We start from the raw sequence: 27,376 nt of genomic DNA on the forward strand, positions 1-27,376 counted from the left end.
TCTTAATCTATTAGCTTGATCTTAATTCTTATCTAAATAAATAAATATAAATACACTATTAACTACATATTATACTTTGCTTTGTTTTTTTTTTTTTATTTACATATTTGTTAAATAAATAAAATTGGAATAAATTTATTTGTAATTTGTTGTTTTTTTAAAATCTTATTATCTTAACTTATTTTAACTTTATAATTTGGAATGGATCAATTTAACTTAATCCAATTACTTTTCCAGTTTTTACGTCGATATCGATTTCATAGAAACATGGACGTGTTGGTAAACCTGGAATGGTTGCCATCGTTCCGACCAGCGGGTAGATGAATCCGGCACCGATACTGGCACGAACATCTCTGATCGGGAGGATGAAACCTTTGGGTACTCCTTTGCGCTCGGCGTCGTGACTGAGCGAAAGATGTGTCTTGGCCATGCAGATGGGCAGCTTGTCGAATCCCTGACGAGTGTAGAGCTCGATCTTACGCTCTGCCTCTGGGAGATACTCTACACCGTCGGCACCGTAGATTTGCTTGGCGATGGTTTCGATCTTCTCTTTGATCGACAAATCCAATGGGTAGAGGTAACGGAAGTCGGCTGGCTGCTCATTGCACGCCTGGATGACCGCTTGACCGAGAGCGACGGCACCTTCACCTCCTTGTGCCCAGTGGTTACACATGACCGCTGCGAATGCACCGGCTGCCTTGGCACGTTGTTCGACAAGCTCCACCTCGGCGTTGGTGTCCGAGGTGAAACGATTGACGGCAACCACAACGGGGATACCGAACTTTGCGAGATTCTGAATGTGTAGTTCGAGATTGGCCAAACCGTTGCCGAGCAGCTCGAGATTCTCGTCGGTGTAGGCAGAGGCAAGTGGTGTTCCGGCAACTACTTTTGGACCACCACCGTGCATCTTTAGCGCACGGATAGTGGCAACGATAACTGCGCAGTCTGGCTTCAATCCAGAGGTTCTGCACTTGATGTCAAAGAACTTCTCGGCACCAATGTCAGCACCGAATCCAGCCTCGGTGACAACGAAACCTTCGGAACCGGCGAGCTTCAAGGCGATACGATCGGCAATGATCGACGAGTTACCGTGAGCGATGTTGGCGAATGGACCGGCGTGAACAAGAACCGGTGTTCCCTCGAGTGTTTGCATGAGAGTTGGCATGATGGCATCTTTCATCAAGACGGTGAGCGCTCCACCGACACCGAGGTCGTCGGCGGTAATTGGCATACCAGCCTTGCTGGCACCGACCACCATGCGACCAAGACGCTCTCTCATATCGGCCAAATCCGTGGCCAGCGCTAGGACAGCCATAATCTCAGAGGCAACACTAATATCAAAGTTTGTCTTTCTCTGGAAACGCTCTTCCTCTTTGCCCTGGCCAATGGTGATGCCACGCAGGAAACGGTCGTTGGTGTCGAGAACACGATTCCAAGTGATAGTGGAGAGATCGAAATCGAGACGAACAAACTTGGAGATCTCCTCAGCGGTCATGTCGGCCGGTGTGTTGGCGGTGATGCCCAGCTTGCTGAGACGACGGAGCATTACTGGTGCGAAACGAGTCGAGCCGTCTTTGGCGACCGGACACAAACGCTTGAAGAGCTGCTCGTCGGTCTGAGTGTTCTCGTGGAGAATACGCGCGTCTATAGCGGCGGCGAGCAAGTTGTTGGCGGCGGTGATGGCGTGGATGTCACCGGTCAAGTGCAGGTTGAACTCCTCCATGGGGATGACCTGGCTGTAGCCACCGCCGGCAGCGCCACCCTTGATGCCAAAGGTTGGTCCCTGCGAAGGCTGACGCACACACGAGAACACCGGACGCTTCAAGTGCGCTCCCAACGCCTGACACAGACCGATGGTAGTGGTCGACTTGCCCTCACCGAGCGGGGTCGGTGTGATACCTGTGACAACAACATACTTGCCGTTTGGTGAGCTGGCCAGACGCTCCAACACACTGAGATGTACCTTCGCTTTATAACGACCGTAATAGTCGATTTCATCTTCTCTGATACCAATGTGACTGGCTATCTCTGAGATTGGCATTGGTATGGCTGCCGATGCAACATCGATATCTGATGGTACTGGTACCTTTAAATCTAATTTTGGATAAACAAATGATGATGTTGTTGTTGTCGACATTATTGAGTAAAAATAAATATATATTATTAACTAAATATATATTGATATTAATGTTCAAAAAAAATGAAACAAAATGTAATATAAAAAAAAATGTTTATCAAAAAATTTTTTAAAAAGGTGAAATTTTGATGTGTGGTTTGAAATTCACACACCCACACTGACTCACAAACATTGAGATATTTAGTAGTTAGTAATATAAATAATCATTGTTATAACAAAAGTGAAATTTTTTACATTTCTTATTTTGTTTTATTTTTAATAATATAATCATCTTAACAATAAAATAAACAGACATTAAAACTTGATTTATATCAATTTTTTTATAATTATTCATTCATTTTTATTTTTATTTTTTTTTTAATTATTATTTTTTTTTTTTAAGTTGAGATTAGATTGACTAAAATTTTTTGTTTTTTTTCATTATTATTTGATTCTAATATCTATCTAGCAATAAAGATTATATAAATATATATAGATAATATTTATATATAATGCCACCATCACCACCTCAACCTCAACAACATACAGTTGTTGGTTTAAGTGGTAATGATAGTAATAGTAGTGTTAATAACAACAACGATAACAATAACACCCATCATGATACTACTGGCAGCACTTCCACCACTACAAAGCCATCAAAGAAGCCTTACAAGCAATATCCAACAACCAATAAACCAGCTTATAAATCACCAGCTGGTACTTCAAAACCAGTATATGTTCCAAAGTATCCAAAAGACCATGGTAATAACAACCCTCAAGATTTAGAGACTATCCCATCAACAACTACCTCCACCGCAACCAACTATAATAATAATAATAATAATGAAGGTAGTTTTCCAACAATTGAAGGTGTTACTGTGAAGCCAGTCAAAGTTCAAAACAAATATAAGAAACATGTATATGTACCAAAGAACTCACCTCCACTTGCTTCTCAGCCATCGCCGTCATCAACACCTCTTACACCTCCACAGCCTATCATTAACGAACCTATAGCTATTGCAACTGTTACTGATCTTAACAATGATAACAACAATCATAATAATAATAATAACAACAACAACATGAAACAAAAGAAACCATCTTATAAACCATTTGCTAAACCACAATATGTTCCAAAACAACAAACAACTCAAATACATCCATCTGCTCTACAGGTACCAATTCCAACTCCATTACCTGTACAGCAGCCACCACAACAATATCAACAACAACAACATCAACAGCAGCAACAACAATATCAACAACAACAATATCAACAACAAACAACTCAAATACATCCATCTGCTCTACAGGTTCCAATTCCAACTCCATTACCTGTACCGCAGCCACATCCACAACAATATCAACAACAAACAACTCAAATACATCCATCTGCTCTACAGGTACCAATTCCAACTCCATTACCTGTACCGCAGCCACATCCACAACAATATCAACAACAACCATCAGTATTTAACATTCCTTTGGTTTCACCAGCACCAATTCAAAACAATAAAAACAAGAACACATACAAACCAATATCAAAGCCAGTCTATGTACCTAAAGTACAATCACCACCACCTCAACAACAACAACAACTCGATCCAATACAAGCACCACACCCTTCATACACACCAATGACAATTAAACCACAACAACCACCACATCCATTGTTCGATCAACAAGTAGCACCACCACCAACACAACTGGATTCTCTTTTCCAAATGAAAGATCTTATGTTTATGAACAACAATAACAACTCTCTTGAGCCAAAACCTTTTATGAATACCTTTAGTGGTGTTCCGGCGTCGACTCCAATAGTAAAGCCAGTCCCCGTCGAAGCACCAGCTCAAAAGCCAACCAAAGTATATCAAAAGAAAGTAAAGCCAACCAAAGAGTATGTGAAGGTCAATAGCTCAGCAACGCCAGATCTAAACAACGAGTCACCAACACTTACATCGACATCCACAACAACACAACCAAAGCCAATCAAGACACCGAAAGTACCTAAACAATACAAAAAAAAACAACCAGTAAATAGCGAAACAACTTCAACAACAACTACCTCTACTGCAACAAATAACACATCCAAAATAAATGTGACACCAATCATCACCACAACTCCAATACAACCAACACAAGCAAAGCCAATTCCAACACCAAAGCCAGCTCCAACACAACCAACTCAAGCTCCAATACAACCAGCACAACCAACTCCAAAGCCAACTCCAACTCAAACACAACCAACACAACCACAACCAACACCAAAGCCAGCTCCAACACCACCAACACAAGTACCAATTTCAACACCAGCTCCAAAGCCAGCTCCAACACAACCAACACCCACACCAAAGTCAGCCCCAGCACCAACACAGGTACCAATTCCAACACCAGTACAACCACCAGCACCAAAACCAATTCAAAAACCAGCACCAATTCAACCAACACAAACAACACCATCACACGCACCAATTCCAACACCCAAACCAATTCAAACACCAATACAACCAACACCAGCACCAGCACCAACACCATCACAAACACCAATACCAAAACAAACACCAATACAACCAACACAAGCATCTACACAATCACATATTCTACCACCAATAACTCCAACTCCTATTGTGACTGTAGTAGAATCACCAATTCCAATAAAGTCTGAAGTGAAACCACCAGTAGTAAAGCCAGCTCCATCCAAACCAAACACTGAAAATAAACTTCCGATCATCTCCAATCCATCTGGCCCCAAGTCATCTTCTAGGGATCTAACAGGTACTATTCATGTCAAAGCAATAAGGAACAGTTCACTCAACAATAAACCAGATAGCAAATCAACTGGAAATAACAAATCGAAACCCTCGTTATTCTCTTTGTTGACTAGTGACAATGAAGATTCAGAGGAGGAAGTTGAAGAAGAAGAAGAGGAGGAAGAGGAACAAGAAGAAGAAGTATCCGCAGTCGATCCAACCAGCAATATAGAGATCGACTTTTCTAGTTTCACAATGGGTAATTTGGATTTGGAGGTCGATATCAATGATATGCCAGGATTGGAATTCCTCGGTACCTCTCAAGAGCAATCAAAGAATGCCAGAGATGTTAACAACAACAACAACAACCACCACAAGAAGCACAACAAGAAGAATAAGAACAAGAAGAAGAGTAACAAGAATAACAACAACAACAACAAGTCGAAATCCAAGACAAAGTCCAAATCCAAGTCGAAATCGAAACCAAAGCATGGAATTGAGGATTTCCTTAGAGCCAGAGGTGTCGATGCCGAAGAAATCGACTCGTTTGTCAATCCAAAGATGCCATCGAGATCGGTATTTGGCGATGCCACCTACTATGAGAATGTCCATCACTACGACGACGACTCTGACGACGACAGTGACGGTTGGTGCGACTATCACCAGTGCTACCACAACAAGGGCGGCGACAATCGTAGCACTCTTAGAAAGAACAGAAATAAACCCAAAGGCAATGCCGAAATTCTCAGCAACCTCTTTAAGAGCATGTTTGGTGGAATGCAAGAATCCGACGACGACGACAGTTACTATGGTGATTCCGACGACGACTATGACGACTCTGACGACGGTGGTTACTACGGTGATTCCGACGAGGACGACTTCTACGAGGAGAACGCTGTCAACGCCAGCATCGACGGTTACTACAACGGCAAATACGACAAGTTACGTGACCATGATTTCGCTATCTTCCACACAGGACCCAAAGACAAATCGAGGGCATCGAAGGTGTACATCACCACCAAGGAGGTTGAGTTGCCCTACCAGCTTGAGCAGTACGAGAAGAATGTACCGAAGTGCTTTTACTGCACCAAAGAGTATTTCGAGAGCGACAAGCACGATTTCCAACACTATCTCCATCACAAGTTTGAGCCAACCAAGGTCAACTACGAGTTCCCCGACGGTACCAAAGAAGTGGTTGCACTCAACAACTTCCCAGACTACAGAAAGCATATCTTCTTCCAAAAGATCAAGGGAATGCTAACTCAATATTGTAGTCATCATTCATCAGAAACCTCTGAAACATAATATAGCAACAACACAATCATCATCAACAATCATATTATAATCATATATTACAAAGATATAAATATAAAATAAAACATATATTAATATAAAACAATTAATGGACTGTTATCTTTCTTTTTTCAAAGATTTATCAATTTTTCAAAAAAAAATGAATTGTGAAGTTATTTAAATGAAAAAAAAAAAAAACGAGAAATCATATCCTTGTAATTAATTTAATCTAAAGAGTTAGTTATAAGTGTTAATATAAATATATATAGATATTATAATGAGTAATACAGATAATCAACATAGTCATAGTAGAAAAGTATTTAGAACATCAAATATCGATGATAATTTCGGTGATGACGATGACGATTTGTTATCAAGACAACTGTTAGAACAACAACAACAGTTCTTAAAGAGTGGAGAAGCACCTTCCGCTAAAGTTGTCAAAGGTGTTCCACCACCTATTATTAAAAAAATACAACATCAACAACAGTTGACACTAATAATAATAATAATAATAATATAAATAAACAACAAGTAACAGAAAAATCAACTGCACCGACTTCAACTTCAACCTCGACCTCTACTTCAACCTCTACTTCAAGATTTAAAAATAAGTTTGTTGGTACTTCAAAAACGGCTAATAATATACCTATTATTGAAGATGTTGTAGAGAAAGATATAGTTTCCTTAAATGATAATGATAGTGGTAGTAGAAGTAATAAAGTAAATATTGGAGGTAGTGGAAAGAGAAAAGGAGTAGTGGATGATGACGATGATGTCTCAATGCTTCCACCTCCATTTGTTGTAAATCCAGATGCATATAGAGAAGAACAGCAACAACATGGTAACAGCGAAGATATGGAGAGAATGCTCGATCAACATGACCAACATATCACTTCTGTAATCTCAAAGATCTACGAGAGAGATGTCACCGATTCACTCTTTGAGCCACCAAAGAAGAAGAATAGCAATCAGTCATTCCCCGTACCAATGCACCGATCGTTCAAGTCATTCGGTATGAAAAACAACAAGTCAGCAACATCTACAGAAATGGATACAGACAATAATAATAATAATAACGATGAACAATCATTAATTGATAAAGAGAATCGTGATAAGATGCAATCGATGTCAGAGAAAGAGATTCTCGAGAATCAAGAGTATCTATTGAAGCATTTGGATCCTGCGTTGGTCGAGAAACTGAGAGCAAAGCGAGCGAACCAACAACCACGACCTGAACAACCAAAGCCAAAGGATGGCAAGAGAACAACACAACTGCACCCGATTGAATCGATATTAGAGAGTCTACAGAATCATAAAGATTCTCAAGTCAAACCAATGGATATTGATAATAGTGAAGATGATGATGATGAAGATAATAAGGTAGGAGTAAAGGAATTGGATGACAGTGATCAACAACAACAATTACAAGAGAATGATATGCCGGAATGGATGAAAGATTTGACACAAGCCGATAGAACCAAACGAGAGTTTAGAGAATCGGTTATCAACTTTGTGGAGTGGCGATTCGATTTCAATGGTGTGGTGATTCAGAGTGGTCAAGATATACCTGTACACCAAGGATTGCATCATCACGGTGATGAAGCTGCAGAGGCTGGCTACACAATCAACGAACTCATTCAACTTGCCAAGAGTACAAACATTGGACAGTCATCGGTTACCCTAAGAACGATATCATTCATCTTGCAAAAGATACACAATGGTTATTATCCACATAAAAGTAAGTATATCTTAAGATTATAATACACCACTTGTTGCAACTTGATAGATATAACAAACATTGATTGTGTTAACACAACATTTCTTGATATTCTTTAGAATCATATTTGTTTAGAGAGATTCTAAGATTAAAGTTACCGAGATTGTTGAGAACTTTGATCGATTCGAAAGTACCTACTGTTTTGTCAGCTGCCATTGGTTGTTTGTATAGTTTGATTGTACCAAAGGCAGAGGAAGAGGAGTTGGAAATGATAGAGTCGAGATGTCATCGTGCACTGGAATCGCTCGCAATCAAACCGAAGCCAATCGCTAAGACAACGCAGTTCGAAGGTATGATACCTGGCCAGCAAGATCAGCAACAACAACAAGAGATGTTGGATGACGATGAGCGGTGCGCACGTGATCTACTCGAGGGTTTGGTGGAGATGGGCATTCTCAACCGTTTTAGATATCTGCTGGTGAACGAGGGTCTTACTGCCATCGATTATCGTGCGCGTGCATCGCTGATCCTCGAGATTCTCACGAGAATGTCGCGTCACTCTGCCGAGATGTCAGAGCAGATCGTAAAGTGTCACTATCTCATCGATGTCATCAAGGATGCCATACTGGTGAGAAAGGACGATGACGCCGTACTGAAAGTCAAGGCAATTCGACTCGTTAGAAGATTGTGTCAGTCGTCGCGAACCATTGCCGTACAACTATTTAGTCAACCATTCAATCTATTTGAATCGATAAAGAACTATTGGAACAATAGCAATGCAGTCGACCAATCTATTCTATTGGAGAGTTGCAAACTCTTTAGAGTGATGGTGGTCTATCATATCAATCTTCCGTACTTTATCGAGTTCATTACTACACCAGCATTGAACTTTATCAAGTTATTTACAGAGTATATCAATAACTACTCTTATGATATATCAAATAATGAAAATAATAACAACATCAAAGACAACAAAGACAACAACAACAACAATAATAATAATAGTATGGATAACCTTAGAAGTAATCAATTCCTTCAAATCGTTAGATCAATCTATAATCTTTTAGATAGCATACTATTCACATTCGATTTGAATAATGATCAATCAACTGCAATATTTGATAAGATATCATCATATGTTGAACCTGCCTTTATTGCATCACATACATTAAGTGTTATTGTACGTATATAGATAATCTTATCTAATTTTATCATATCTTTTAAATTCTAACATTGCAATAGTATCACAGTTTTAAAGAGGTTGAATCTAGTTTCCTAACATATGTTGTTATTGGATTACATTCTTCTATCATTCATTTCATTGGAAGTTATTTCTCTATTGCCGGTTCATTGATAAAGACACCATTGCAATTCAGTAAACTACAATTATCTTCTACCAACAATACAGCAGCTGCATCTTCTGCATCAAAGTCGTCCAACACTCACCAGAATATCCAAGATCTAATTGAAGGTACAACCGTTAATTTGTTTGGTTCAATCTTTGGTACTACTCTCTATCAAGATATGAAGAAGAAGGTGCTCTCTTTGCTTCCGACACAATCGACACCTGCCGACACCAACAAAGATACCATCTGTAGATACTACGACGGTGAAGTATGCGAATGGTGGCTATCCATCACCAGATATCTACTGTTTAGCATCCAACAAAACCGTGTTATCTCCAAGATGATATTCCATCTTGACAAGGCTGACTTTTTCATTCAACTTCACTATATCTTGGTATCCACTGTTGATTATAAAAGTGTAAATATATATATATTAAAAACAACATTCAACATTTCAAAACAATCGTTTATTAACTCATTAATACTTTTCTTATCAACATTATCATCATCATCATTTAGATTCACTTTGAGGAAGATAGAAATCTTTTATTAACAAACAATAGATCTAAAACTTATTTATATTACTTCTTATTAAAACTAATGAATGAACTTAGATTTGAAACTGTAAGTATACTCACTATATAAGTATTTAACAAAAAGCACAGCAGTTTAAACTAATAATATTATTATAATTTTAGGATGAATTCGATCCAAGTTTCTCAAAGTTCCATCATTCCTCAAGTATGTCTGTTATCCAAAACTTTATTCCAAATGATGATGTATTGCTATTCGATTTGCTACAGAGTGTAACATTGCATCCGGACTATCTTTCAATGATTGGATGTACCAAAGTTCAGAGTGTATCAACCATTCTAATGTCATTCTATCAAGAGAAGTTCCTTCCACCAACAAGTAAGTAAAATTAAAATATAACATTATTGGAGTTGTCATTCATTGTACTAATCCAATGTTTTAATTAGCTATTGAATATTCTAAACAATTCCAAGCAACAAAAGAAACTGTTGAGTATATTCCACAATCACTGTTGATATCTTTTGAAACATATGACTCGCTACTACCACTTGCCTACGATTGGTACAATACACCGTTCGAGTATCTCTATAACGAGTCACAGCGCGTGCCCAGAAAACAACAATCCGGTTTCGATGACAACTTTGGTGACTTTGATGACGACGATGACCAAGACGAGATTGACGCCGAATCACAACCACTCATCGAACACAACTTGATATTCATACAATCGCTCTTTGGCGTTGGCTCCGAATATATACTATCGATACCACTGGAGAATGTCTATCAGCATCTGATGATGGTATTCCTGGTGAAGAACGAACCGTGGGCAAACAATACAATCTCCACCGGTTTGAATCAGATGTTTGGATTGCTACTCAACCGACTCTCACTGGAGAAGGCAGAGAACGACGACCCCGTAGTGGAGTTTGATTTCCTTCAGTATTTCGGTGACCGATTCTTCCAGTTCCTCACGGATTTCATGGCCAACTTTATCTCGTCGTCGTTCTCCTCCGATGTCTACTCAACGTATCTCTGGATATTCCTGCGTCAATTCTATCCAACGAAATTCCGAACTTTGATTTGGAATGAGTTGTTCCAATCGCCACAGTACTTGAGTGCACCCACAGTGACATCGAACGTCGGTAGCAACAAGGAACTGCCACTTGGCGACAGTGGATACATGCAACCGGCCGAACAAGATCTCACAATGATCCAGATCTACAAGAATGCAGTTGTACAATCAAAAGTAACAAAAACCAAAGCACCCATTCTCTACAAGATCGCCAAACATCATCTACTACAATACCTATTCGCTGGCAAGAGTAACGATGAAATCTTAAAGAATACAGTCAACATTGAGATTATTAAAGATATTTTATTATCATCTTCAATTGTAAGTACTCTTTAAATCTATCTATCATAATTATCTATTAACACTAATATACTAATTCAATCTTTAAATAATATAATATCATGAAAACACAGGAATCAGTTAAAGATATACTTTTATTGAATGATAATGATGATGAGAGTAGACAATTAAGAAAAGAATTATTATTCCAAATTGCAGGTAACGATAAAGAGTTAATTAAAGTATTGAATGGTCATCTATATGTTTAAAACCAACCATCATTTCTCATCTCATCTTAATCTAATAATTATCCAATAAACATTGATTGATTTGCAAAAAAAAATAAAACAAAAAAAAATTCAAAAATTTTTTTTGAAAACAATTGTTCAACAAAGATCATTGCTATAATCATTATAGTAAATAATATAAAGGATAAATTGAATAAATAATGTCAAACTCTAAGCCACAAACAATTGTTGATTGCTTCACTTCATGGTACATGAAGAGATTAAAGGCCACTCCAATCACTACAAAGGTAAATTTTGCTAAATAAAAACATTCAATTTGATTAGTAGATAAGATATAGATCGATTAGATAAAAAAAAATAATAGTAGTAATTCTTAATAATTAGAATATATTTAGTTTTTCGTTTTTATTTGTTTTTATTTATAATGAATCTATATAAGAATAATCAAATTAATTAATGACTTTATTAATAATTATATATATTATTAGGCACTTACCTCAGCTACCCTTTCATTTACATCAAATATCATTGCTCAAGGTCTCATTGAGCGTAAGAAGATCGACTGGTCACGTGTTATCAAGTTCACAATCTGGGGTTTGATTTCTTCACCAGTCGGTCACTTCTGGCATATCATTCTCGATCGTCTCTTTAGAAACATTAAGGATAAATATCAAGTAGTTGGAAAGGTATAATATAGTTCACACCTTTAAATGACATCGAATATATACTAATATCATGATAAACTTTAACTACTACTATCTAAAACCTAAACTATATATATAGTTACTTGCCGATCAATTGATTTTCGCACCATTCATCAATATTCTCTTCTACACCGTTTTGGCATTGTTGGACGGTAAGCCAGGTGCTATCCTCATTAAACTTTACTTTGATCTTTTCCCAACCTCTCAAGGCTTCATGGAAGGTTTGGCCATTGGCTCAATTCATCAATGTATGTGTTTTTATACAACCAACTGACTTAACTATTATATAATTATATTCTAACAAATCACTGTTTTATTATTATTATTATTATTGTTGTTTAGTTCTCATTTGTACCATCTCACCTTCGTGTACTCTTTGGTAACATGGTTGGATTCTGTTGGGGAATGTACCTTGCTGTCATCTCATCCAAGAAGAGCAGATAAATCAAGCTACTACTATTTACTAAAATAAAATAAAATAAAATAAAAAACAAACAACAACAAAAAACCATTCAAGATATATATATATATATTTATACACTATTTATAACAACATTATGTTTTATTGATTTTTTACAGGCGGTAGATTTACATCTATAAAAGGAATCATCGATGATATTCGTGTGCAGAATCTATGTTGCCAATGTTGTTTCGATTCTTTAACTAGTATTTCAACAAGATCGATTGATTCTATATTTGTAACTTCTTCTTGTTGTTGCTGCTGCTGATTGTAATTATGATTCTGATAGAATTCGGATAGTTTCGATTGACCTACGTTTGTCAGCAGTACGAATGTATGGTTGAGTGTAAATGAGTAAGGATCGATCGAATTCAAACGTAATGATCCATCAAAGACGGAATCCAACAAAGCAAGATCGGTCTTCTCATCTGCATAGGTGTAGAACAACACACGTTCGCAGTCACCGATCGATTTCAACATTGATCTTGCAAATCCTACAAAGTCATCGGTATCCACTCTTAAGTGATGCATACATTGTTTCGACGATGATGAACCTGATTGTTGTTTTTGTTGTTGCTGTTGCTGTTGATTCTTGAATACTTGAGTATAAAACTGTTGAATGAAAGCAAACATTTCATTCTTTGCGCTCGATGGATATGATAGATGGTAACTCAAAGGTTTCTCTAGCTGTTTTGAATTACGATGAGATCTCATTGCATAATGTTGACCATATTGCTTTAAGAACATGGTCGCACCGATATTATAATTCAGTTGATTGTCTCCAGTAAACAGGTTTCCATATACATGATCCTCTTGATTTAATAATGATTGTTTAAATCTATCTATATAATTTATTTTTAAAGGTGTATCATTTTTCATACTTTAATCATGTAGTATCATAATAATTGAATAAAAAGTAATAGATTAGATACTGTATTTGAGAAATAGATGTTTTAAACTACATAACAAGTTTAAGATATCTTACATTTTGTTGACGGAATCTTTCAATTGGTTTGATTTCAAATCTATATTGAAAAGAATACCTGTGATAATAGCAAAAACAGATATCCATAAAACTGAATTCCTTAGTGAAAGACATTTCTCTTTTTTGATAACCTTTTCTTCTACTTTAGTCTGTTCAACTTGTATTGATTTCTGTTGTGTTTGTTGTTTAAATGGTGGAGCAGCATTGACATGTTGTAACTCATTTTTTGCTTTTTTATCTTCAACTTTGGTGGTATCATTATCTTTTTCTTCTTCTTCTTCCTCTTCCTCTTCTTCTTCCTCTTCTTCTTCTTCTTGTTGTTGTTGTTGTTGAATATCTAATGTTGATTCTCTACCTCTTTTCAATGACAAAGTAGATACCGTATTAGATCTACCACCAATTGTATGACTTGTAAGTGAATTGTTAACATTTAGTGACGTTGATGATGAATTATTATTATTATTATGTGATGTTGATGTTGTTTGTGTTTGTAAATTGGGTATATCATGTACACTTGTATCTTGACTGTTCACCTCATCATCTTCAGAGTCACTTTCATCACTGGAAATAATAATCTCTGAATCAGAAGCTTTCGTACCACTACTTGACATACTTTCTCTACTAATTTAAATAAATAATATAAATAATAAACTAATATTAGAAGTATGATACAATATATAATATATATTTTATTTTATTTTTTAAAATTTTTTTATCAAAAAGGTTAAATTTTGTGATCTCAATGGTAGATGGGCCAATAAAATGATCTTTAAAGATCTTTGCTGATCTGACTGATTACAAGTAAGTGTAGTATATACATGTTGATTCAAGCTGAGTTTATTGATTAATTGATTATATTGTTTGATTATTATTTATACTATTCTGATTGTGTAGTTCCAAAAGTATGAAATTGCCAACTGAAATAAGCAGTGATAATGAACAGTATGCCACCAATGATGTATGGAATCTTTGAATCGTTGTTTATCTCTCTTTCGAATTCAGCTCTATCGTGATATCTCTTATTAACTACTTCTTTAAGTTTAGATTTGATTTCTTTTTGTACTTCGTCACCAGAATCCTCTGAATCGGAATCAACAAGTAGAGCATTCGTATCTATATTATCATTGTCATCATCATCATTCAACAAATCCTTCAAAGGTAGTTTGTCATCTACAACTTTGGAATCTAAATCTTTATCTTTATCAGAAGAATTCTTATTTCTTCTAGACATTTTCGTTTAAAATTAAAATAACAAAAAAAAAAATGGTTTAATTTTAATATTTAGTTTAGAATGATAAATTTTAATTAAATTTATTATTCAGAGAAAAAAGTAAAAGAAATTTAAAAAAATAGATATTTTAAATTTAAAGTGATTTAAACTTTTTTTTTTTTGGTGATTGTGCAAAGGTCCACACTTTTTTAAAATGTGGTTACAAGCGAATCTCCGAAAGAAATTTAAATAGCTTTGATTTTACATTTTTTTTTTATTTTCTCTATTTTTTTATGTGTGTTATTAATCATTAATATTATTATTTTTAACAACCTTGAAATTTATCATTATTTAATTTTTTTTAATTTGGTGTTAATTTGATGATATAAACAAATTTTATATCTATATTTATCTGTTCTTTATTTTTTTGTGGTGTATGACAAAAACAATCAATTCTTGATTAATCATTATTTATTTAAAAGTAAATTTTTATTTATTCATTGTTCTTTTATTAGAATCAGCTTCATCTTAATCATTCCATAAAAATCTATTTTTCTTATATATATTTTTCTATAAATATTTTCTAACTATATATATTATAAATGAAATTTTATTATATAAATTGTAATAATAATTTCAATGTAGTAATCTCGACTTTGTTACTACTTTTTTTTAATTTTCATTTTATAGCACCGGTTTCGGGTTTGACATTTTTAGATAGCAGTATAACACCATTGCCATATGACATCAATTACCAGGTGCATTCGTGGAACGATTTAAATGAATGGCATCAGATGTATAAAAAAGGAACCGTTTGGAGCAAGATCGATTTACACTATATGGATGCCAGTTTTTGTAGCTCCCAATCAATAGGCGATCCACGTGGTTGTTTTGTTCTGAGTCACGACAAGCCAGTCAAGACAACTAGCTACAATACATCGATCGATGTCGTCGACTATGTGGAGAATAATCAATATTGGTATCAGTCACCGTTTCCACAGAAATACATGGCACTTTGTTTCAAGCTGTCCTCTGTCAAAGCCTGTTCGAAATCGCCATCGGCCAACGATTTCATCGGACTGGTAACCGAACTAGTTAGCAATCTGACAATGGTAATCGAGAGCAACAACCTTGGTTTGGAGGTGATTCTCGATGGATCGGGTGCGCCACTCGATTGTTTGATGGGACTGTGGAATCCGTTGGTGTCGACGTGGATCGGACATCCCTGGGAAGCGATTCACTCCAACAACGAAACACTCGGTTATAACAGATTCCAAGTGGTGGATCTACCGATTGAACCGATTATTCCAGGTTTTCTCATCGATTTGATGTGTTTGGAATCGCCACCGTTTGGTAAATTCAGTGGACCGAACGCCAGCTATCCAGTGTTGGTTTGGGAGCCATCCAATCAAGCAACAATCGACTCTGTTGCTCAATCCTATATCGATTGTCAACTGAAACACTCTTCGCAAAGTTTTGCACCACTGCGATACGCTACCAATATAGATCCAGCTCAGATGTTAGTCTACCAAGGTACACAAACCTCGAGAAATTCATGGAATGTCCGACTCGACAGTATGTCTCCAGAGAATAGCAAACTACTCGAGGTTTCACCAATCTCTCAGATTCCAGAGAATTATTTCGGATCGTTGGTAGTTGTCACTGAGATCGAGCAGATACTCTTTACCATTACATTCTTTACCAATCAGTCATCGGTGTATTACTATCATCTACTGGTATCGAAAGGTGAATTTGGAGACCTGTATCAATCTGGAACATTTTCTCTGCCACTTGGTGATAGGGGACAGCTGTTATATGCCAAAATGATTGGAAACCAACAGCTACTTACATACAATGAAAACTCTGGATATATTCTCTATAGTTTGGAGTTAAACAATTCAAGTTTACTACTCGATTTTAAACCGCTGGTCTTTGGCGTGCTGCCAAATGATTTGGGTGCGTCATTCCTCAGCTCGACACTGGATTTCATTAACCAAAAGACAGATTCCAACGGAACACAATCATTGGAAGTCATACAATACTATTCATCGTCCACATGCAGTTTCGGAGCAACAACTTGGTCGATTGCAATCTCACCTTTCTTGGAACCACTCTCTGTACAAGGTCCGACTTGTCTCCTATCCAATCAGTCGCCTGACTTCCAAGATATCAACACAATGAGCGCAATCAATTCTCACAATCCATTCTCACCGTGTCTCTATGATGGAATTGTCACTTTCGATTCAACATCAAAGCAAACCATCTCTGGACTCTATGTATGTATCAAGCAAGATCTATCGTTTAACGTCACCAGTGGACCATCTGTTTTGGATGTCGGTGGAAATCCTCAACTCTCGATGGCACTCTACAATGGACAGCCACATGTGCTATTGATACACGACCAAGGATACTGCTACAATACAGAGACAAGAAACAAGAGACCATCGCCAAGAGTATGTGAGTCAACAGCCAGCACTGATAGCAACTCGAAAGTACTAAACTATGCCTATGGATTGTTCTCTGATTTCCTTATTCATATCGAGCAATCGCTGATTCTCTCGGCATGTGACAATACAATTCTTCACGGTGCATACGATCAAGGTAGCTATCCATCGGGAACACTCTTCAACACCTTTGATTATATAACAGGAAATGCTACCATTGGTGTGATAACATTGCACCAAGGTGTTTCTTCAACTTTCATCGACTACAGCGCATGTGGTGCACCGAATTCACACAATGATTTAGTACTTGACAGTTGGCCATTATATCCATCATTAATAAACATAGATAAATAATACAAAACAATAAAAAAAATAAATGGTCTTTATTTTTTTAATGCAAAATAATTATGCTTCCCGCCAAAAAAAGTCGAACAACTAATACCTTTGAAAATTTTATTTTATTACCATCTATTATATCCATCACCTAATAAATAATCAATAATCTCCTCTTTTGAACATGTTTGATAGAGTTGATCAGAGTATAGCTTATAGAATGGTTCATCTTTATACATATCTACAAAATAGAATAAGCTTCTACCTCTGAAGTAAACCTTTGGCACCAAACATTGATATTGATGACACAAATTGAAACACTCTGCCACTTTTTCAATTTGTGATACCGATAGACTAGGAAATTCCATTTGAAACACATAGAGTACTTTATTTTGATAGAATAAGTAATGTCCTACCTTCATCATTTCTTTCCATTTCAGATTCTCTTGTGATATTGATTTATAATAGAAATAGCCTGTCGTGACTGGTGCACAGCCATCAAAGATCTCAATGGCAACACCAACTTCCGTAGTGGTACCTTCGAACCAAGATTCAGTGGTAAGTGTTCCTTTCTTCTGAGTGAATGTATATCTATCATTTCTATTGATTACTTTTGAATCTATGATCTCAGAGTAAGATGCAACAGGTTTACATCGAGTACGAATATCAGTTGGATTCGATAGTAAATCTAAAAGCAAATAAGGATAGTCTCTGTAGGGAGTCCAGTCAATGTTTTGTAAAATCATTACGACTTCAGGAATAGCTTTTTGTTTTGAGAGACAAGTAATTTGGTCATCATTGATAGCATTAGGGCACGAAGAAAGCTGGTACGGTTTAAGACTCTCTTGAACACACAGGTCATGTCCAGAGTCTTTTTTGATATTTTTTTCATTGCTGGTGACAGTGCTATTTTTAATTAGATTTTTTATAGTATCAACATCCATTTTTTCAATTTAAAATAACAACCATCCCTCCTCTCTTTATAGTTTTATTTTGAAAATAAAACTTCCCAATAAAAAAGATCGTGTTATTCCATTAACAAAAATTTATCTCCAAATAAATTTTTTGGTGATTTTATTCTAATTTTTTTGATTGGTGGGCAACTGAGGGGTTTAAAACAACTGTTAAAATTTAAAGTTTAAAGCAAACTAACTAAATTATTGGATTAAATTTAAATTAAAGTTTTTGAAATAAAGATAATAGATAAATAATAAATGTTAAATTATTTAATTTGTCAGGAACATAATAAAAACAAAGAATATATATGTCATGCATATAAAAAGTTATTGTGTCCTATGTGTCTGACCATTCATATGAAAGAGCACCAAGATCATGAAATAGACTATATAGGAGATATCAAAAGTACACTTAAAGATATTCACAAAAATAGCAATGACAGTCAAAATATTGATAGTAGTGAAAGTAATAATAGTAGTACCAACATTAATAGTGCTAGAAGAAATCCCAGTGAAAGTTTTATTCATACAATATTGTTGGGATTATGGGGAAAGATACACCTCAAATTGCTTAGCATTTGAACTTGAACAACTCAGACATTTAGTCAATACAATCAATATCGATCAAACAAAATATGAACAGACAAATGAAAACACAGATGATCAATACTCTCTACCCTTGGTTCTCGAGTCAGTTCGCCATTGTGAATCGTTACACACTTTTATCAATGAAAACAGAGACACGTTTTTTGGAAAAGATAAATATTTTAATATCTGCCTCCGGCGGTCCAAGAGCCAATATAACAATTTAGATCTTACTATCTTGGATTTAATTTATCAGTTCAATAGCGGATACACACCCTATAGAGCTAGTCCATTGGTTTTCAAATTTTCGTACAATCAAAATGCTTTAGATGAAATAAAAGCTTTACTACGACAATCTGTTGTGTTGACCAGTACTTACGAAAGATTCTGTTCTACTGGTGGCAGTCCAATCAACAATAACAACAACCACAACATTGTGAACAATAACAAAAATGAAGAACCAATTTATATCTCCACATCAGCTGAAAGAGCTTCGCCAGTAGATTTTAATAATGACAGTTCTACACTACAAAGCTCTTCATTCAAATCACTATCAAAATATGAATTAATGGACCATTCTATATCAATGATAAACAATTAACAAGATCCCGATTGTGGTTCGGTTCTAATTTAAAAAATAAGAGAATTTAAATAAACATTTTATTCTTGGTGAATCAAACTTTTTACTTTTCTTTTTTTTTCCTTTTCCTTTTCTTTTTTTAAAGTTGGATTGATCTACGTTTTATCAATTCAGGTGAATAAATACCAAACCTCTGACTCTTTAGCAGTGTATCACCTGTAGCTTTAAAGAAACGCTGTGAATTGTAACGACGAAGTTGTTTGTGGAAGGAACCGCTCAGTCTTGGTGAATCCTCTGGTCTTGACTGGATGAGCATCCACTCGTGTTGCAATACTTGTTCGGCAGTCAATCTCTTTGAGGGATCGGAATCCAGCATCTTGCTGATTAGATCCTTGGCGGAATCCGATACATTCTCCCACTCTGGCTTATCAAACTTGATCTCGCCTTTCATAATGAGCGACATGATCGCCATTGAGTTCTTACCCTGGAATGGTGGGTGTCCGCACAGCAGGATATAAAGAATAACACCGGTTGCCCAGATATCGACTGGATACGAGTAGCCTTGTCTCTTTATCATTTCTGGCGCTTGGAAATCGGGAGTACCACAGATATCGGCTAGAGGTGCTTTGTAGTAGGACGCCAAACCAAAGTCGATAATCTTCAACGTTGCAAACTCACTCTTTCCGTTGAACAATATATTCTCTGGCTTGAGATCTCTGTGTACAATGTTATTCTTGTGTAGAAAAGCCACTGCATGAATGATTTGCTTAATGATTTCTCTTGCCGATTGCTCAGTGTAATTGGCAACGCCACTCTTGTTCTCCGGATTATTATGTGTCTCCTCCAATTGATAAAGTAATTCACCACCTGATAAACTAAAGTAATATAATAATTTTGAAAATGTTAACATTATGATAAATCATTAAGATAAAAAGCTATTGGTTCACAACTTACTATTCCATAACGATATAATAATTCATTTCCGATTCAAAATGCTCAACCAATTTAATGACGTGAGGATGTGATAGAGTACTGAGAATGTTTACCTCGGTAGAAATATCCAAATCGGTGTGTGAAGCAATCATTTGCACCAATGATTTATCGATGATCTTGATTGCGTATTGTTTGTCTGTTTCCTTGTGTCGACAGAGATGTACATCACTGAATGTTCCACTGCCAATCTTGTCGAGCAAGGTGTAGTTGAAGATGTCCTCCAACTTGTGAATCTCCACCGAGTTGCGTTGCGAGCTGCAAGGCGATGGCATCGATGGTTCCGACGGTGGATACAGATTGGACTGGCGACGGGACAACATCGGTGAGCGTTGTCCCAGACTCAGCGGTGACAACATCAATCCCGGAGTATCCATTGAGTTGTTGTTGTTGGCAGTGGTGGTGGCGTTGGTGGTGATGTATTGATTGAGGTTTGAAGATGAGGTGTTTGGTGTTGTATTCGAAGAACGGAAGTTCTTTGGTGGTAGGGGTGGTGGTTTTCTTCTGGGAAGTGGTGGTGGTTGACTGCTGGCGGATGATGGTGATGTCGGTCCTGCTGCTTGGCTGCTAGCGTAGTAGTCCTCTTCGGAGACCTCTTGGATAGAGTCGAAACTTGGTGAAAGTGGATTATTTAGCTTAAAGTTATCACAATAGAGATCGTCGTAGAAAGGTCTGCTATTACTATGGCTCTTGCTCTTGTTACCGGCAACAACAGTCTCTTCTTCTTCTTCCTCCAACAACTGACTGAAACTCTCGCTATTATAAATAATATCTTTAATTACAAACTTATTCTCTTCGATCGATACTATATTTTCAAATGATTTGTTGTTTTGATGATTATCACTTAATTCTGGCACTACTATATTACAATTATTATTACTATTACTATGATTACTATTTACGGAACTTGATAGTTTGGTTAAAGTTGATTTTAATTCTTTTTCTTTTTCCTTCTCCTTTTCTTTCTCTTCTTTCTTTTTCTCTCTCTTTTTCTTTCTTTTCTCTTTGTTTCTCCTCTTTTTCTCTTTGTTTCTCTTCCTTCTCCTTTTCTTTCTTCTCTTTGTACTCCTCGGATTTATCTTTCTTTACTTTTCTTTGGAGTGTTCTTAAAAGTGCATTGCTCGATCTGCTCTTTCTGCCTTGTATTTTGTTGTCGTTGTTGGTATTAGCAGTATTGTTGTTGTTGGTGATTGAATGTCTATCTTCTTTTGGAGATGAATTCGATGAGGATTTTGATGATGACGCTATTTGTTGTTGATGATTACCACCAACGGCCAGATATGATCGTTGTTGGTGAAGATTCAGTGATTTCGATCTGGTTCTTGAGAATATTGGTTGTTGATGTTGCTGTGGAAGCGATTCGACTTCGTCCAACGATGCAAACGATGATCCGACTCCTGAGGACAACGACAACAGTGAATCGTTATTGTCAATCGTTGACACTAGACTGCTGTGACTGGTCGCCGTGGTGTTTGGTGTTTGCGATAAGTTTCCAAAACTATTGGAACTCGTATTGTTACTTCTACTACCGGTACTACTACTGCCAATACTACTATTACTACTATTAGTATTATTATTATTCAACCCACCAAGACTACTGGCACTACTACTATTACTATTACTAATATTATTACTATTATTATTAATATGGCTATTACTCAAACTTATAGTTTTTGCTTTATGTTTTCTTTGTAAAAACTTGGATTTCACTCCACCTGTGCTTTGATTTAAATTACTATTATTATTATTGTTGTTGATACTATTATTATTTATACATATACTTGGTTGTTGTTTACAAATATTATTATTATTATTGATATTATTATAATTTATATTATTTGGTGAAGAAATTGATAAATTATTAATATGAGTTTTGTTTGTGTTGGTGTTGCTGGTGGTGGTTGTGGTAGTGGTTGTGGTACTTGTATCGAAAGTTGTATTATTATCATAATTTTTGTTGTTATTGTTATTATTGATATTATTAAGATGATTCTCTATCAGTGATACATCAATCATATTGGATATATCCAAAATATCATTCTCATTGTTGTTGTTTCTTTTATGATGAATGGTATATCTTTTATATTTTCGACTTTCTTTATCTGTGAGTACATCATTGTGTCTATAAATAAAAATTAATTTTATAAATAAAAATAAATATTATTGTTATTTTTGTTAAATTTTAATATTATTATTGTTGTTGTTATTATTATTTTTTATTTTTTATATGTTTATTTATTACCTGTTGGCTCCATTGACATAAACTGAAGCATCATCTTTAGATCCTTGAACACCCATATTCAAAACGAGCAACAACAAATTCCAAAATTGCTTCCAATTTCAACTCCAATCGCTTAATATTTAATTGGATGATCTTTTAACAAATATTTGAACTAGTTTTGTATTATTACACTAATTTGCTATTATTACTATATACTGGGCAAGGTTTGAATCTTTTATTATTAAGTTCAATACCAAGCTTAAAAAAATAATCTGTATACTTTTGTTATAAAATTAACTAAAATATATTAATATAATAAACTGGATTATTTTTAAAAGTAACTAACTGGATGATTGTTATTATTTCTATTCTTTTTTTTTATTTATTCTATTATTACTATTATGATATTGTTTTCTTTTTATTTGAATTGTTTAATATATTAAAAACCTATTGATTGATGAAAAAAAGTTAGTAAATAAATATTGTTTTTAATTGATCAATAAATAAATGGTTGCTAAAACTATTATTATCAAATTGATAGATTTTGAGTTACATTTGACCGTTTTGTTTTGATGATTATGATGTTGGTACAAAACAGTGGGTGATGAGATTGTGTTGTGGGTGTGGTGTGTTGATCACATAGTTTGATCAATAACCTGTGTTTAATAAGATAAAGGGGTAGGGTAATATAAGATTATTATTTCGTTTTCATTATTTTTATTTTTAATAAGAAAACTTAATTTAGTAATGTGGTTGGTCTGGATTGGAGTGGACTGGATTGTCATCAGATAGATAGAGTTAAAAATAAGAAATAAGGATTAAGTAGATCGTAATGGAATTTCAAAATTATTTAGAAATATATATATTGATATGATAGATGACGTACGAATAAGCATGGGATAGATAGGTGTGGGGGTGTGTTGTGAATTATGTATGAATACTATTTTAATTGAATAGTATAATTGATTGATTAATTTAATTGATTAATATTAATTAATATTGAATGATAAAAATAATTTATTTATTTTAATATTATAATTGATGCAATTCTTTGATTATTATATATTTGAGGTGTGGTTTGTTTCGGACTATAAATACTGTTATAGTAATCATTATAAATTATAATTGATTGATGGATTGAAATACACTATATTCAACCAATGTCATTGAAAATAATAATAATGAGAATTATTTCTATATCCCTGGAGAGTACAATTCAATCAATCCATAAACAAAATAGGAATAGGTCGAGTTGAAAATACTACTATGTATGTCATACACATAATTGATTGTGATTTCGTTTTGTGTTAAAGTTTGTTGTCTGTTTGATAATATTTACAAAAACATAATTAAATTATTGCCTAGTAAAGCAAGACAGATCGGATTATTTTATATTATATTGATTGACTGATTGATTAGGTAATTATTATCATTACTATTAATTAATTTATAATCTTTTTTTAAATAATAATAATATAACAAGGTGCAGCGCAATGATTTATTTAATATAAATATAAAATGAATGATTGTTATTCGCATCTACTCTTTTAATTAAAATTTGATTTAAATTAATTATTCGTTATTAATTAATGCAGTGATGTGATGTGTGGCTGCTACTACAATTAGTTTTTAATATAAATTTTCAATTTACTCCTCTTATTATAGTAATAAAATTTTGTTGACCACTACACATCGCACTACACACCCCAAAAAGAAAAAAAAAAAAAAGCGAGAACATTTTGAATTTATTGCTAGCTGTTGAAAAAGATGAGCATTTTTGAATCTATATAGTAAAAATCAGATTATATATAAATATATGTATGTGTAGTACTATAATGATTATATATTACTATAATGATCTAATTTTCAATTTAAAGTGAAGTGTGTTTTCAAAACACTTGATGTGTTGTTGTACAAAACAAATAAAAAAAAGATGAACATTTCTATTGAAATTACTTAAACCTACTAACTACAACTACTATATACAAAATTTATATTATAACAAAAATTTATAAACTATACTATCTCTAAAACTATTTATAAGTTAAAATAAAAATTAGATGAAAGAAAAATTGCACTATCGTTGTTGTAATTTCCAAACAATCAAAAAAAAATTACATAGTTTTTTGTAAAAAAAAAAAAAACAAAAAATAAAATAAGATGTGTATGTGTGGTCTTTGTTTGTCTGGAACTTTTTCATCATTGAAAAAACTGGTGGTATTCACATTGTGAGCGCTTTAACAAAAAAAGTTAATCATTGATTTGCTTGTTACCCCTCATCCATTGACCGAAATGTCGACAAGATATGTAAAAAACAAAAAAGTTTTTATTTGAAAATTTTAACAAATCTAAGGAATTTTATTGATATTATAAGAACTTAGTTGAACTGCAAAAAAAAAGTTAAGATATTTATTTGTTTATCCTCGTGAAAATATATGATTTTGTTTGATTTGATTTGATTTTATTAAAGTGATTTCACTTGTTTGTTTATAATAATAATTTAATAATTATTTCTTTTCTTTTCTTTGTTTTATTTTGTTTATATTTACAAATTTTAATATTATAATTGGTTTGTTTCTTTTTTTTGTATTGTTTTTGTTTTTAATTGTTTTTTGAATAATGCATTATTGATTGTTAACTATATTATTATTACTATTGTTATTATTGACCACCTAATGACATCAAACCTTTGGAAACCAACAGACCTGCAGCATTACCATAACCAGTCAATCTACAAACTTCATTGGCATCTTCATCACAGATATAATAAAAGAACTCTGATACAAAGTGTTTCAATCCAATATCACTTGAGGTCATCAGTGGAATCAATCTAGAACTGATACCTTGAGTAACTGCTTCCTTTGGTGGTCTAAAATATTAATATTAAAAGTAAAGAGTAACGATATTGTTAATTTATCATCTTTAATATATCTAAAGTAAAGTTTATGATCGTTGTTATATAAACATACTCAATGGTAACAGATAATGGTTCGTCTGTTTCTTTAATGAGTTCCGATGGGAATGTGAAAGCTTTCAATGGATCTCTTGTTTCTGGTACATTCTCAGCAATGTTTGCTAATAACATTGTTATTGGTATCATTTCACCTGGTGCTTCTGGTCTATATATATATATATATATATATATATATATATATATATATACATAGATAGATTGTGTTTGATTAGTTATTTTAACAATGAATTAGTAGTTACAAAAATAATAATTGTAAATAACACTTACTTATCAAAGAAAGCAGATTGAATTGTAAAGATCTCTTCGAGATAGGAAAGTGGAATATGATCTACTATCTCGTCGTACAATGATTTCGGTGTGTTTAGGAGGGTCGATACGAGTGCGAGTTTCACTTGGTACATCGGTTGGTCGGTGGTGCAGTGTTGTGTCATAATCTTTTTGTAGGTGGGTAGCAGACGACGAATACGGTTGTGGTCGTCTTCGGTAACCGGTATCTTGACGCCACGATCCAACTGACCCCAGTGCATAGTGGCGGTGAACATCAATCGACACAGGTCGCCAAGGATAACCGACGCTTCGAAACCGTCTTTCGTGCGTTGCTCAAGCTGCTCGGTGCAGACATCGAGCAGACCTTTGTTGAGCAGCTTCAGACGCATCTCGTGGTCCGGACAGCTGTGCACGAGAATCTTGTAGATCGGCAGCGCCACCTTGTCGTTGAGCAGCGGCTGTTTGACTTCCTCGAGCAGGAGAAGCGGACCGTTCATGTCATCGCGGAACTTGCTATTGAGTGACTTGGTTCTGGCGATGCAATTGACGATGCACCGCATCGATTCGTCACGAATCTCATCGGAGTGTATCGAAGTCTTGTTGTCTTCACCGACATTGCCAAACTTGAAGAACAGCGGCATGCCACCGGCAACGATCTCCACCTCGGAGGCGTCGATCTCACGCAGAGAGATACGCAGAGCAACCATAGTCTGATACAACGCTGCACTACTACGTTCACGACCTGTAACCTCACCCTTTAGAATATCGAAAAGATTCAAAGTGAATTGTTTTTTCTCTTTCAAGCCATATTTCTCAATGAATGTTCTTGCATCTAAAATAACATATTTACAATATTAATATGCCATTTTATAAATAATAACTTATAAAGAATAACTTATAAAGAATAACTTATATATATATAAGTTACTAACCTTGATTATTATCATTGAATGACTTTAATGCATCTAACCATTTCGATTCATCAGCATCACTTGTATATGATAGATTAAATTTATCCATATTCCTAAAATATATATTGTTGTTTAATTAAACAGTAGTGAATTGATTTATTCTCTTGAAAAACAGAAAAAAATTATAATAAAAATGCTTTCTATTTATCTAATTTTATTAAAAAAAAATTTGTATGAAAATAATAATAAATCTAATATTGTTTTTCAATTCACTTTAGTTGTAATACAATCAGTTCATTTATATTCATTATATTAGATCATCTCATGTGAAAAAGATAAACAAAGAACCTTGATCTTTCGTAATTGCCATTCTAATTATAATACAAAGTTAGATTAAT

The 27,376-nt window shown here is 34.7% G+C and overlaps 10 protein-coding genes across 10 annotated transcripts; 5 read left to right on the forward strand and 5 right to left on the reverse strand.

Moving 5' to 3' along the window:
• Positions 1-211: 211 nt before the first annotated feature.
• On the reverse strand, positions 212-2,137 carry fthS (formate-dihydrofolate ligase; the record flags this gene model as incomplete). The annotated part of the gene is made up of 3 exons (XM_020579544.1): positions 212-404; positions 501-1,762; positions 1,964-2,137. The coding sequence occupies 3 exons, from the start codon at positions 2,135-2,137 to the stop codon at positions 212-214; spliced, it is 1,629 nt and encodes a 542-aa protein (XP_020430219.1).
• Positions 2,138-2,628: 491 nt separating this feature from the next.
• Positions 2,629-6,171, forward strand: PPL_08741 (uncharacterized protein; the record flags this gene model as incomplete). The annotated part of the gene is made up of 1 exon (XM_020579545.1): positions 2,629-6,171. The coding sequence occupies one exon, from the start codon at positions 2,629-2,631 to the stop codon at positions 6,169-6,171; it is 3,543 nt and encodes a 1,180-aa protein (XP_020430220.1).
• Positions 6,172-6,436: 265 nt separating this feature from the next.
• PPL_08742 (RPAP1 family protein) lies at positions 6,437-11,379 on the forward strand (the record flags this gene model as incomplete). The annotated part of the gene is made up of 8 exons (XM_020579546.1): positions 6,437-6,605; positions 6,650-7,900; positions 7,999-9,063; positions 9,138-9,643; positions 9,745-9,849; positions 9,924-10,137; positions 10,206-11,152; positions 11,245-11,379. The coding sequence occupies 8 exons, from the start codon at positions 6,437-6,439 to the stop codon at positions 11,377-11,379; spliced, it is 4,392 nt and encodes a 1,463-aa protein (XP_020430221.1).
• Positions 11,380-11,558: 179 nt separating this feature from the next.
• On the forward strand, positions 11,559-12,445 carry PPL_08743 (pmp22 family protein; the record flags this gene model as incomplete). Its single annotated transcript, XM_020579547.1, has 4 exons — positions 11,559-11,645; positions 11,847-12,044; positions 12,142-12,310; positions 12,405-12,445. The coding sequence occupies 4 exons, from the start codon at positions 11,559-11,561 to the stop codon at positions 12,443-12,445; spliced, it is 495 nt and encodes a 164-aa protein (XP_020430222.1).
• A 179-nt stretch (positions 12,446-12,624) lies between these two features.
• On the reverse strand, positions 12,625-14,738 carry PPL_08744 (uncharacterized protein; the record flags this gene model as incomplete). Its single annotated transcript, XM_020579548.1, has 4 exons — positions 12,625-13,257; positions 13,327-13,360; positions 13,508-14,128; positions 14,386-14,738. 4 exons carry the CDS (start codon positions 14,736-14,738, stop codon positions 12,625-12,627), a joined length of 1,641 nt encoding a protein of 546 aa, XP_020430223.1.
• An 818-nt stretch (positions 14,739-15,556) lies between these two features.
• Positions 15,557-17,515, forward strand: PPL_08745 (uncharacterized protein; the record flags this gene model as incomplete). Its single annotated transcript, XM_020579549.1, has 1 exon — positions 15,557-17,515. The coding sequence occupies one exon, from the start codon at positions 15,557-15,559 to the stop codon at positions 17,513-17,515; it is 1,959 nt and encodes a 652-aa protein (XP_020430224.1).
• Positions 17,516-17,622: 107 nt separating this feature from the next.
• On the reverse strand, positions 17,623-18,438 carry smlA (uncharacterized protein; the record flags this gene model as incomplete). Its single annotated transcript, XM_020579550.1, has 1 exon — positions 17,623-18,438. The coding sequence occupies one exon, from the start codon at positions 18,436-18,438 to the stop codon at positions 17,623-17,625; it is 816 nt and encodes a 271-aa protein (XP_020430225.1).
• Positions 18,439-18,807: 369 nt separating this feature from the next.
• PPL_08747 (uncharacterized protein) lies at positions 18,808-19,636 on the forward strand (the record flags this gene model as incomplete). The annotated part of the gene is made up of 2 exons (XM_020579551.1): positions 18,808-18,916; positions 18,945-19,636. The coding sequence occupies 2 exons, from the start codon at positions 18,808-18,810 to the stop codon at positions 19,634-19,636; spliced, it is 801 nt and encodes a 266-aa protein (XP_020430226.1).
• A 118-nt stretch (positions 19,637-19,754) lies between these two features.
• PPL_08748 (serine/threonine-protein kinase) lies at positions 19,755-22,903 on the reverse strand (the record flags this gene model as incomplete). The annotated part of the gene is made up of 5 exons (XM_020579552.1): positions 19,755-20,490; positions 20,570-21,361; positions 21,392-21,464; positions 21,508-22,727; positions 22,848-22,903. The coding sequence occupies 5 exons, from the start codon at positions 22,901-22,903 to the stop codon at positions 19,755-19,757; spliced, it is 2,877 nt and encodes a 958-aa protein (XP_020430227.1).
• Positions 22,904-25,487: 2,584 nt separating this feature from the next.
• On the reverse strand, positions 25,488-27,348 carry PPL_08749 (uncharacterized protein; the record flags this gene model as incomplete). The annotated part of the gene is made up of 6 exons (XM_020579553.1): positions 25,488-25,695; positions 25,796-25,945; positions 26,068-26,431; positions 26,582-26,899; positions 27,000-27,091; positions 27,320-27,348. 6 exons carry the CDS (start codon positions 27,346-27,348, stop codon positions 25,488-25,490), a joined length of 1,161 nt encoding a protein of 386 aa, XP_020430228.1.
• Between the last annotated feature and the right edge of the window lie 28 nt (positions 27,349-27,376).

This window comes from Heterostelium album (assembly GCF_000004825.1).
Source record: "Heterostelium album PN500 unplaced genomic scaffold PPL_scaffold9, whole genome shotgun sequence".
NCBI lineage: Eukaryota > Evosea > Eumycetozoa > Acytosteliales > Acytosteliaceae > Heterostelium > Heterostelium album.